Source organism: Peromyscus californicus, unplaced genomic scaffold (genome assembly GCF_007827085.1).
Source record: "Peromyscus californicus insignis strain IS unplaced genomic scaffold, ASM782708v3 Scaffold_6__1_contigs__length_162567912, whole genome shotgun sequence".
NCBI classification, from domain to species: Eukaryota; Metazoa; Chordata; class Mammalia; order Rodentia; family Cricetidae; genus Peromyscus; species Peromyscus californicus.
In genome coordinates, this window is record NW_026294584.1 from 102,438,739 (window position 1) to 102,450,783 (window position 12,045).

Sequence of the window (12,045 nt, forward strand, 5' to 3'; positions counted from 1 at the left end):
CCTTTAATCCTAGCACTCGGGAGGCAGAGCCAGGCGGATCTCTGTGAGTTCGAGGCCAGCCTGGTCTCCAAAGCGAGTTCCAGGAAAGGCGCAAAGCTACACAGAGAAACCCTGTCTCGAAAAACCAAAAAAAAAAAAAAAAAAAAAAAAAAAAAAAGATTGGTTCTCCTTTAAATTCTTCTGTCTGGGTCTAAACATCTCTATGATCTGTTTTAACAAGTTTTTCTAAAACTTTTAGCTTGATACTCATATTAACCAACTTTTTAAATGATAAAACAAAAATGATCAAACAAATAATATTTATAATTGACATTATATCTATTCCATTAATTATCCTCTCATTTAATTGTTCCATTTTCAGACCATTTAATGTATAGTCAAATAGAGATAAAATGCCTTCGATTGTAAAAATGTTTCTCATTTTTTCATGTGGGGAAAAAAACTTCAACTAATTCTTCCCTTTAAGAAATCTGAATTGGGGGACTGGAGAGATGGCTCAGAGGTTAAGAGCACTGGCTGTTCTTCCAGAGGTCCTGAGTTCAATTCCCAGCAACCACATGGTGGCTCACAACCATCTATAATGAGATATGGTGCCCTCTTCTGTCCTGCAGGCTGAACATTCACTGTATACATGATAAATAAAATCTTTAAAAAAAAAAAAAATCTGAATTGACTCACCAAAACCTGCTGACAGTGATGACTCAGTGTGGCAGCAGCCTGAGGAGGGGGTTCAAGGAAAGCCAAAACCCACCAGGAGAGGAAAGAAGCGAAAGATCCAGCCATCTCACAGGGAAAATGTGTGAAAAGTGGCTAACTCCTGTGGTTTTGGGGACCCAAAAGCCTATGGAGTTTGCTGCAGAGAGGCTGCAACAAAAACTTACCCAGTGGGTTAGGGAGTCCAGCCCAGGCAGGGTGGAGATTCTGGCCGCGCGTGTAGCTTTGGCCTGAGCCTGTGGCTTTTTTCGTGAATTCGTGCCCTATGTTGGGTGTCAGATGTTGCTTGAATTTCTAATAGGTTTTTTAATAAAAACCTGGAGCCATCCTCCTGCCTCCAGCTCCTGAGTGCTGGGGGTGAGATCCAGGGCTTCATGCATGCTAGGAAAGTACTTAAACTATGCCCCAGACCCACTCAGGATTTAAGGGGTTTAAGCAAGGGAACAACATGAACTTGAAACAAGCATCTCATTAGTGGAATGTTTGTCTTAGGGACTCAAGGCCATGTGTTCAAGCCCTAACACCCCAAATTTACAGAATAGACAGTTATGGTAAGGGAAGAGTGTGTACAGGAAGACCAGCTAAGCAAGAGTCCAGAAAAAAAAAAATGCAGCTGCTGAATTAAAGTAGTGCTAATGAGAAGTGGGAAGAAGTGGATCATGGGAGTCATCAGTTCAGTGGTGTGTTACTGACAGCTGCCAGTTTAGGCAAGCATGGCCGCTTTGGTGGTCTCTCATGAGTGCTGTCCAGACATGTGTTTAAAGCATTGGTTACCCTGCAGATGTGCTCTGGTCCTCAGACTACATGTTACCGTGGTTGGGGACAGACCCCACACTTCCCAGTTTCCTACACCTCTTCTTGTGTGATTCCCAGGGAGTTCTCTGTGCAGAGGAAGGAAGCAGGGAGAATCCTGTTTACGTAGTAGATATCATCAACTAACTTATTAAAGCGGCCAGCAAGGGAAGGGCCCAGCATCCTCTCTTTACACAATGTCCGCACCTGAAGGACCAAGAGAGACAAGTTCAAGTCCTGTGTATGAGAGGAAGCCAGAACTTCACGGTAGAAGAGCTAGAAGGCAGAGGAAGAGCACAGGTAGAGTCAGCGAGGATCCCATCTTCCAGCTCCCCTTCTGATAGGAGGCCAGTGTATTTCCTCCCATCTTCAGGTAGGTAGGTGATACCAGCAATGTAAATTACTAGGCAGAGTTCAGCAGACAGTCTTCCACGTGTTGTGCAGTCCCGTGCTCATCCCCTACCCCCTCAGCTTCAAAAAGAGCATCTGGGACCACATTCAGAGGTCCTACCAGTGTAGACCCTGATGCTGAGTAGGGTGCCTCTCGGCTTTGTCACAGGATCTGTTGTCACTAGGATCTACATTATCCCATATTTGATCTTTCCTGCTTTGTCCACAAACCTTTACTTCCTTGACATTGTACAGATGACAAAATGTCTGTGGAATGGCACTGGTGTTCATTTCTGGAAAAAACAGACATAAGCATCAGAAGAAGTAGGTAAGGTGAGATGGCCTTCTAGGCACAGGCTGCTGAGAGCTGGTCAAGGAACTAAATGGGCTCCCTGGGCCCCAGGGGCACAGTCTCAATGATGACCTCTCCCTTCCATGTCTCCAGTCCCACACCCTGGGCAGAACAATAGCTGAGAGCATGCTTTAGCTCTTCTCTTGCTCACTTCTGCCACAGCCCACAAAGTAACACTCATCTTCACAGAATTGTGTTTGCACACAGGGTGAAATTCCACTTTCCTGTCAACACACCTAGCTTTCAGGGAATGTGCTCCGGTTGGAGATCTTGGCTTCTTTTTCCCTCAGTGAGTCATCCTTATAAATTTATCTCTAGAGACAACACGGTCAGCTCCCCACCTCCCCAAGGCCACGGGGCTTCTTTACTGCTATATTTACTCACACAAAATTCATGTAAAACAAGAGCCAAGTGTGTGCTCAGCACCCCTCCCTCCGTCCTGCTGCTTGTGGGGCTACCCTAAGGTACAGGGGATGTTTACGCCCCTGATTCCCTGACACTGCAGTCAGGTATGCAGAGTACCTTTGAAAAACTGCAAGGTATTGTGGCTGGGTCATCATGCCCACCATCCTGAGCTGCAGAACCAGGAGCTTAGGCTGCGGTGGTAGCTGAGTGGTAGAGCATGTCCAGAGAAAAGAGAATGCACAAGGCCCTGGGTCCATTCTCCAGCATTGCAGAGAACGGCAGAGGTTCCCTGCTGGCTAGAAGATTCATATTTCAAAGGAACAGGGTTATAAAAATCGATGAATCTGCTTTAAGCTAGCCTTGAGATAATTATGATGCTGAGGATGTCCTTGAACTTCTGATCCTTCTGCTTCTACCTTCTCAGTATGGGGATTATAGGTGTGTGCCACCGGGTACATACAGTTTATGGGGTGCTGGGAGTCTAAAGCAGGGTTCTGTGCATGCTAAGCAAGCACTCTTACCAACTGAGCTACATCCTTTGTCCTCTACTCTGCTGCTAAAGCTGACCTCAAACTCAGTGGTCCTCCTGCCCCAGCCTCCAGAGCACTGAGATCAGCCATGAGCTGTCGTACTCAGCTTGAGTTGAAACCACGGTGGCTGGGAAGTAGGTAGAATCAAACATCTCTCCAATCACAGCTACCTGGACAAGAGACTGAGGGCTTCCCTCCCCTGTGCTGTCCTTTGGTGTAGTCCTGCCCACCACCAAGAAGGCCCACATCCTGCTTTAACAATGGAGAGGGAAGGGCTCCACACTTCCTCCTGCTCCCCACACCGTCTGACTGTGTGACGGTGCATCTCATTCTCATGTTCTCTTCTGGCTCTCTCCTCACAGGGACAGACCATTTTGGGAACAGAGCTCCAGTCAACGCCCACCCCAATGCCCGACAGTCAGTAACGGTCGCACACATGACTCAATGAGGCCGTTTCCTCCGGCTCTGGGGACGACCACTTCCCTCTCCCACTACAGCCACGTCTTTCCACGCACTTAGCAGCTGAGAGCTCGGATGACCACAGGTCTGTATCAGTTCCAGTGGCAGCTTTCCCAGGGTGGTGGTAACAGTCCCTTTCCACCTCCGGATACTGTGTCCATCTGCAACTCCTCCCCCCCGCCGCTCCCCTCCCTGACCCAGAGGAGCCAGCCTGTGCCTCCATCTAGAATTTCCTACTCTCTGCCTTGTACTGCTATCACTTTCCTTAAAGTGTCTGCAAGAGGCTGACGGACGACACTGCTTCGCTTGCCCCGGGAGGCTTTTTGTTTCTCCTCTGCCCTTTCCTACAGCTCCTCAGCCAGTCTGATTTGAAGGGCCCAGATGTGGCCCTGATACTTCCATGCTGGTCCAAAGTGAGGAAAGTGTCTATTTGGCAAGTTCACAGAATTGAGGCAGTTTCTGACACAAATGAATAGTCTTAGGTACATACAGATGCTCAAACCCTCGACAGTCGGTTGCTGAGGGCCTGTGCCTGTAGGTCTCATGACAGCTGACTCAGGACAGGAACCGCTGCTTTTCCAGGAAAGGCAGAAGGAAAGGACTCCTTCCATCTACACAGGTTCTATCAACCAGGCTCAGAAGGCCTCTGAGCATGAAACAGAAGCCTCTGGCATAAAGCTTGGGCTCCTAAGAACCACTACAAAACAGACAGCCCTTCAACTGTCTGCCTGGGATTTTTCTCTGCGCCCCAGCCCCACCCCCATCTCCCAAGTTCGCCATGAAGGGGAAGTCAGGACAGCGCGTACCTGCAATCCCAGCGCTAGGACGGCTCAGGCAGGACCCTGCGTTTGAGGTTAGCTTGGGCTATACAGTGAGACGCTGCCTCAAAAACCAGACACCTGGGGGAAACTGTCAACTCGACCTTATGCCGGTAGTTTTATCTCCAGTAAGATCTACGCACAGGCTGCTGTTCTCAGAGCACGGAGCAGAGCCCCTCTCAGAAAGCACTGTGGGTTTGAAGGAGACACAGGGGCCCTTCCACTAGCTCACCCTGCGGCAGGCCACAGGCGGGAGGGCTGCTTCCCTCCGGTTTTTCTTTTAACCTCGAATACTGTCTTTCATCTGAAACCCAAAATGGCCTTGTACTAATAAACATGACAGGAGTGGCCACGAGAGCACATGGAGTTCAGGTCACAGCTAACTCACACCCCCAGGAGGTCCTGGGGACTCGCCCTAGAGAAAACCCACCAATAGAGCTGGAGCAGTCTCCAAGACCACAGCTCAATGCTCCTGCTGGGAGGAGAGGGAATGTACTGTTCTCAGCCAAGAGCATGGCTCCCAGACCTTACCTCCTGACTTTCTGAAAGTCAGGGATTGTGGGGGGAAAGTTGCCTTACATCTTAATGTTCCAGGAGACAGTCCTGTGTGACCCTGCCTGCCAGGCCTTGCTCAAGCTACCCAGGCTGGCTTGCCTCCGGGGGACAGGCCATCTTCTCACCAACGCCTTGGCACTGTTGTAGAAGGTGGGCACTCTGGGGGGGGGGGGGGCAGGAAGGGCGTCTCAAGGCCACTGTGTGTGCTGTGCCCCCAGGGACAAGGACTTAGGCTGGTGTTAGGGTAAACTCTGGTACCCACTTCTGAGTTCTGAGCAGGTCCCACGTTCTAACAACCTCTTTGTCAACCGGAGGACTTGAGGCTTACAGGAATGGGAGAAGCTTCTGCTAACTGCCAGGGCACAGGAACACAAAGCCTTCGTTCGGTTAAGGTTGGGGAATGACTGCCCTTAGAAACAGAAAACACTAGACTACCAAGCGGACTGACGCAAAGCCAAATCTCGGGTGCCCATCGCCCTGCTCAGGGCCACTGGTACCGGATAGCCAGAACCTAAACCACGCTGTGGTCCCGAGGCGGTCCTCCGGTTAAAGGAAGCCGGATGTGGCTGACTGCCGGAAAGTCCACGGCAGGAAGGAGCCACAGACCCACCTTGGGGGGCCTCATCAGGACTGCGCCTGCGTTGTAAGAGGGGGGAACAGGACCTCTAAGTACCCTCCCATTCTCCCCGCTCCCGTTCTCAGACCCTCCACTTCCACCCCGCTTCTCACCCTCTTCCCTTCAACCCTCTCCCCCCCAGCCTTTTCTCCCCTCCCCCAACTCTCCCGTCCTCCCCCTCGCCTCCACGCTTCCTTCCTTCCCCCACTCTCCCCTACCCCCACTTTCTCTTCTCACCTCTCCCTTCCCGTCTCGCGCCCCTCTCCTCGGCCCCCTCTCTCTCCTCTTTTACCCCTCTACACGCCCCCCCTCCCCCCACGGTCCTCTCCACTCCCTCATGCCCACCTCCCTTACCCATCCCCCCCTCCCCATTCGTCTCCTCCCCTCCAGCTCCGCTGTCCTGGGCGCCACGTCCCCAGCCCCGCCCGCACGAGCTTCGCGGGGAACCCCGGTGACGTCACCACCCGCTGCGCCCCCCCCCCTTCGCGCGCTCTCCAGAAAGGACGCGAAGGTGGTGACGTGTCCGGAGCGCCAGCGCGGCTGCGCACAAGGAGGCGCGTGATTAAGTTGCGGCGCCGCCTGGCGGCAGGACCGCGCCGGTGTGGCCGGGGGCGATGCGTGTCGGCAGCGCGGTGGCGTCATCCCGCGGGGCCGGAGGAGCGCGTGCGGCGCCGAGCTTCCCCTGGGCCAGTGTGGGCGGAAGCGTGGCTTCATGCCCTGATTTACTTGGTCTCCTGAACAGCTTGGCAGCGTCGCGCTCCGAGTCATGAGAAGTTTGAGGACCAGGAAACATGAAGATAGGAGACTGTGTACTTTGTCTTCTACTGAAAACGTGTCTCGGGAAGGAACAGAAAGTACCACCTCTGGCAATACGAGCGGTTCCCCATGATACTGTTTCTCTATGCAGACGAGAAATTGGGACTCAGAGCGTTGATTTTTTTTTTTTTTTTTCCCTCTCTCGAACTAGTCCATTTGTAGAGTCGCTCACAGGAGCGCAGGCCAGGCTGCAGCCATAGCTTATGGACCTCCCACCTCCAAGTCGGAGTGGGGAAGGCAGGGGGCAGGTCAGCACCCTGTCTTTTGAAGTGTAGTCTTCTGCATAGCACTTCATGCAATGTCGGGGTGCCTCCTAGAAATGCGGGTCTTGGACCTTTACCCTGGAGCTTAGAATTCAGATAAACGTTCGCTTTTTGAGGCAGGCTCTCACCTCAGCTGGCCTGGTACTGGTAGACTAGGTTGCCCTCGAAGGTGTGCACCATTATGACTGGGCAGAATATGCATTTCAACTAAGATCCCTGAGTGAGTCCTATAAACACCGAAGTTTGACATAGCAAAGCTACTGTACTGTGCAGCAAGCTTTACTATGGAAGCTGTAATACTAGAGCCATAGGCCTTCCCCAAATTAATTGTGGAGACAGCCTGACAAATTTGGCCTCAGGGCTTCTAAGGCCTGGCCACACCCCACATTCTCAAGGTGCTTGTCCAGCCTTATCTCCATATAAACAGTTCTGATTTTTTTCTTTTTCTTCCTAAACCAGTTGGAGCTGGGTTTGTCATTTATAGATGGAAGAGAGCTATCAGGTCTACTTTTGGCTTCCAACTGTTCAAAGACAATGATTGTAATACATTCCTATGGAGGGGCTGGAGGCATGATTCAGCAGTTTAGTACTGGCTGCCCTTCCGAGGATCCGGGTTCTCAGCACCTACGTGATGGCTCCTGACGATGTTTAATTCCAGTTGCAAGTGGTTATTTTATTTTTTTTGGTTTTTTCGAGACAGGGTTTCTCTGTGTAGCTTTGCGCCTCTCCTGGAACTCACTTGGTAGCCCAGGCTGGCCTCGAACTCACAGAGATCCGCCTGGCTCTGCCTCCCGAGTGCTGGGATTAAAGGCGTGCGCCACCACCGCCCGGCTTATTTTTTTTTTTTTTTTTTTTGAGACAGGGTTTCTCTGTGTAGCTTTGTGACTTTCCTGGCACTCACTTGGTAGCCCAGGCTGGCCTCGAACTCACAGAGATCCGCCTGGCTCTGCCTCCAGAGTGCTGGGATTAAAGGCGTGCACCACCACTGCCCGGCTTTGCAGGTGATTTAACAACCTCTTCTGATTACCCAGGGCACTAAGCACCCACGTGGTGCTCATACACACAGGCAAAACATGAGAGGAAAAAAACCTTTCATATCAAACCAATATGGTCTTTCAAGTAGAAAGTATACACAGAAGTAAACTAAACATAATTTTGTGTAGAGCCACATCTGTAGCTTCAGTGCGGCTGTTTAACTTTGCAGGACTCCAGAGAAAGATGAAGACTCAAGGAGACGAACTGGAACATCTAAGGTGTAAACACAAGTGCGGGCAGGTGTGTAGGAAATATTTCCTCCTCTTCTAGAAGGGAAGTTCCCACTTCCTCCACCATTTCCATTCTGTGATGAGTGAACCCAGAACTAGGTTTTGAATTTTAGCAGCTGCTCTTTTTTGGCTTTTGGAAACAGGTTCTCACTATGTAGCCCTGGCTGTACTGGGACTCACTATGTAGATCAGGTGGGCCTCAAAATCACAGAGAATGGCCTACATCTGAGTGCTCAGCTGCTCAAAATTTGAAGAAAAAAAAAAGCAATTAAGTGTCGCTGATCTCTTGGCACTGGCCACTTTTCCCTGTTTGACTACAAAGTAAATTCACCCGAAGGTTTCTAATTGTAAAATCATGACAGCAATGGTACCATTTGAAAAAACTAGTGACACTATTTTATTTGCTATCAGGATAGAGTATTAGAGCTCTCAGGCAGATCCTTTGCATTCTGCTCTGCCCAGGGCATCGTTATCGTTTTCATACTGTTGGCTAAGTTCCAGAGCTGCCAACTTCTTAGAGAATTACAGAAAGTCGTCGAGTTGCAGATGACTCCATGAGAATGCCAATGACCTGGACTTGGTTAGAAATAAGTGCCTAGTTTATAATAAGACTGTACACAGCAGTGCCAACAAGGCTATGTACAAGAGTTTCTTCTACAGAACCCACATGGATGCTCTGAGCAACTGCACCTTAGCTAAGTGCAGTTTATTAACAGGGGCCATATTAAGTGCTACTAGAATTTACAGTGGTCAGGGGTGGGGATGTGCAAACTCCGCAAAATAACTCGATTTGCCTCAAGGGAAAGTGATAGTGGTCAGAGGGGCCAGCTCCAAAGGCTGGTCCAGGGGTGGCCTTGGGTCTTGGTAGTCAGCCACGTGTCCATTCCGGTGGTGACCATACTCAAACTTGATTCGAAGCTCACCAATCTTGGATTGTGGGAGGATGTCCGGGATCCACTCAATAATAAAGGGTGTTGGCTCCTTTTGATCTGGGGAAGTGTTACCTACAGAGGGAAAAAAGGGAGACTAATTAGTATGGGTCCACCTGATTTTCATAAGGACTATTTCTTTGTTTTTTGGTTTGTTTTTGAGACAGGGTGCTATGGAGCCCAGGATGTTTTCATACTCACTGTGTAGTATACAGTAACTCTAGGTCTGGACTGGCAAGATGGTTCAGTGTAAAGGCACTTGGGGCACAAACCTGGCAACCTGATTTCACTCCCCTGAACCTACATAAAGTTGGATGGAAAGACCCAGCTCCAAAGTTGTCCTCTGAGCTCCATATACAAGCTGTGGCACACGCACAACTCCTCCAACTTTACGCCCGCACAGAGACATACTATAACAAGAAAATTAAGAATGATTTGGGAGCCGGGAGGTGGTGGCACATGCCTTTAATCCCAGCACTCGGGAGGCAGAGGCAGGTGGATCTCTGTGAGTTTGAGGCCAGCCTGGGCTACAGAGTGAGTTCCAGGACAGGCTCCAAAGCTACACAGAGAAACCCTGTCTCGAAAAACAAAACAAAAACAAACAAACAAACAAAAAAGAATAATTTGGAGCTAGGCGGTGGTGGCACACACCTTTAATCCCAGCACTTGGGAGAAAGAGGCAGGTGGATCTCTGACTTCAAGGCTAGCCTGGCCTACATAGTGGGTTCCAGGACAGCCAAGGCTACATAAAGAAATCCTGCCTAAAAAAAAAAAAAAGATAGGCCAGGTGTGGTGGCGCATGCTTTTAATCCCAGCACTCGGAGGCAGAGCCAGGGGGATCTCTCTGAGTTCCAGGCCAGCCTGGTCTACAGAGTGAGATCCAGGACAGGCACCAAGACTACACAGAGAAACCCTGTCTTGGGGAAAAAAAAAGAGAAAAGAATAATTTAGGTTTTATTGGTGTTGCAGGCTAGACTGACAGCTGGATATGGAATGAAATGATTTCTTTTGTCAGATAAAGATGGAGAGTTTAGCTGGGCACTGCATTGCCAGTAACCCCAGCTCTTGGGAGGCTGAGGCATGTGGATTACAAGTTCAAGTCCACTCTGTAGAGGGCAAACAAAACAGCAAGCCTTTCAGGAGAAAAAGTTCAAACAAACAACAACAACAACAACAAAAACTATGTAAATAGGGGCTGGAGAGGTGGTTCTGTGGTTAAGTGTTTGCTGCATTTGCATTGGCCCTGTTTCCTAGCAGCCACATTGGCTGGCTCTCAACCACCTTGTAACTCCAGCTTCAAGGGAACTTCTGATGGCAACTGAGCACATAAACACATTTTAAACCTCTGTCAATGGAAGAAGAAAGCCAGAGGCCCTAGCAGTAATGCACACAGGTATACTCTTCCTCTCAGCATTCCGGCTCCACAGGCTGCTGACACTCCATGGAGGTAGCCTTTGAATCCATCCCCTCACTGTCCGCTGTCCCCCCTCACACTGGCCGGGAAGGAACCACTCCCATGAGGAATCTGAGGCTGGTGACATGGGGTTGCAGAACTCTGTGCATCAGGTACCATCTGCTATGACTTCACTTCAGTGTCAGTGAAAGTAGAAATGCTGAAAGCTGGCCAGGAAGACCACACGTTGACTGGTAGCCTCTGGGGGTTAGTGTGTGACAGGTGGGCTGAATGGTAGGTGGAGGGCACCCCACTGGGCGCCGTTACCAACCCTTTCATTCACAAAGGGTGGCTGTGTGGGAAGGCAGGAAGAACCCTATCCCTCCCATTTGTGCCCAGGTGGAACTTGTACCAACCAGAGAATAAGCAGCCCCAATCTCTGCCCTTTTGAAAGTCTCACACACACCTGTACACACCCATGCAGCAACTGGAAAAGCATGATTAAAGCTGACTAGCAATGGCAGAACATTCAGGAAGGTGAAGTCCACATGAGGAAAGCAATATGGATGGGTAAAAAGAAGAAGAACCTGGTAAGCCACATGCTGAGAGCCTGAGTTTTGTAACACATTTTTTTTTTTTTCTTTTCTTTTTTAAGACTGCTTTTCTGGGGCTGGAGAGATGGCTCAGAGATTAAGAGCACTAGCTGCTCTTCCAGAGGTCCTAAATTCAATTCCCAGCAACCACATGGTGGCTCACAGACATCTGTAACGAGATCTGGTGCCCTCTTCTGGCGTGTAGACATACATGCAGGCAGAACACTGTATACATTAAAAATAAATAAACCTTATAAAAAAAGACTGGTTTTCTCTGTGTAGCCCTGGCTGTCCTGGAACCAGTTCTATAGAACAGGCTGACCTTGAACTCACAGAGATCCACCTACCTCTGCCTCCTGAGTGCTGGGACTAAAGGCTCAGGATGTTACCAAAATTCTAGTGCAGATATATTTTATTCTATTTAGCTTTAAATAAGAAACTGGACTGGGTTTAGTGGCCCACATCTTTACTCCCAGCATTCTTTGGAGGTAGAGACAGGTGGATCTCTATGAGCTGGAGGCTAGCCTGGCCTATATAAACAAGTTCCAGGACAGCAAGTGCTACACAGTGAGACCCTGTCACAAGAGCACTGCAAAAGAAACAGAACCAGGCCACCAGGTGCCTTAGTGGGTAAGGGCACTTTTCAGGGAGCCTGAGGACCTGAGTTCAATCACCCAGGACCCACATGGTGAAGGAGAGAACAAACTCTTGCAAGTTGTCCTTTATGTTTGGTAGTGCTCTCTACCCCACCCCAAATACAATAAATGGAAAGGAAGTAACAAAAACAAAAACAACAAAACCCCCACTGGGTTAAAGAAAGAAGAAAAGGGAAAGCACCAGAGGAGTCAAAGGAAGAGACAGTGCTGCTGCTGTAACTATTAAAGAGTTCAGGGCCAGCCAGGCCACTCAAAGGGTGAAGGTGCTTGCCAACAAGCCTGATACCTGATTCAAGTCCTAGAACCCTCATGTTGGAAGGAGAGGACCAACCCTCTCTCTATGCTCACTGTGACATGCACACTCCCCTCCCGAAATAAGTAAATAAACATGTAGCACATGGATGGCTCCCACCCCCCAGGCACACAAAATAAGTGAAAAAACAAACCAAGACCACTGCTGGCTTTATGACATAACTCAGAATAACCAGTGACAGCAGAG

At 49.6% G+C, this 12,045-nt stretch overlaps 1 protein-coding gene and 1 long non-coding RNA gene across 10 annotated transcripts in view; both read right to left on the reverse strand.

Annotated features, from left to right (window-relative positions):
* Positions 1-1,331: 1,331 nt before the first annotated feature.
* LOC128099314 (uncharacterized) lies at positions 1,332-5,775 on the reverse strand. The gene is made up of 2 exons (XR_008214494.1): positions 2,771-5,775; positions 1,332-2,189 (listed from the first exon to the last, which is right to left on the reverse strand). It is a non-coding gene; the product is annotated as an uncharacterized LOC128099314 (long non-coding RNA).
* A 2,568-nt stretch (positions 5,776-8,343) lies between these two features.
* The window catches only part of CUNH2orf42 (chromosome unknown C2orf42 homolog), a 41,262-nt gene continuing 37,560 nt past the window's right edge, over positions 8,344-12,045 (reverse strand). For all 9 annotated transcript variants that reach the window (XM_052722335.1, XM_052722331.1, XM_052722336.1 and 6 more), the window contains one exon: positions 8,344-8,979. In XM_052722335.1, the coding sequence (XP_052578295.1) occupies positions 8,771-8,979 (209 nt within the window). In that variant the 3' untranslated portion in view covers positions 8,344-8,770. The remainder of the gene's footprint in view (positions 8,980-12,045) is intronic.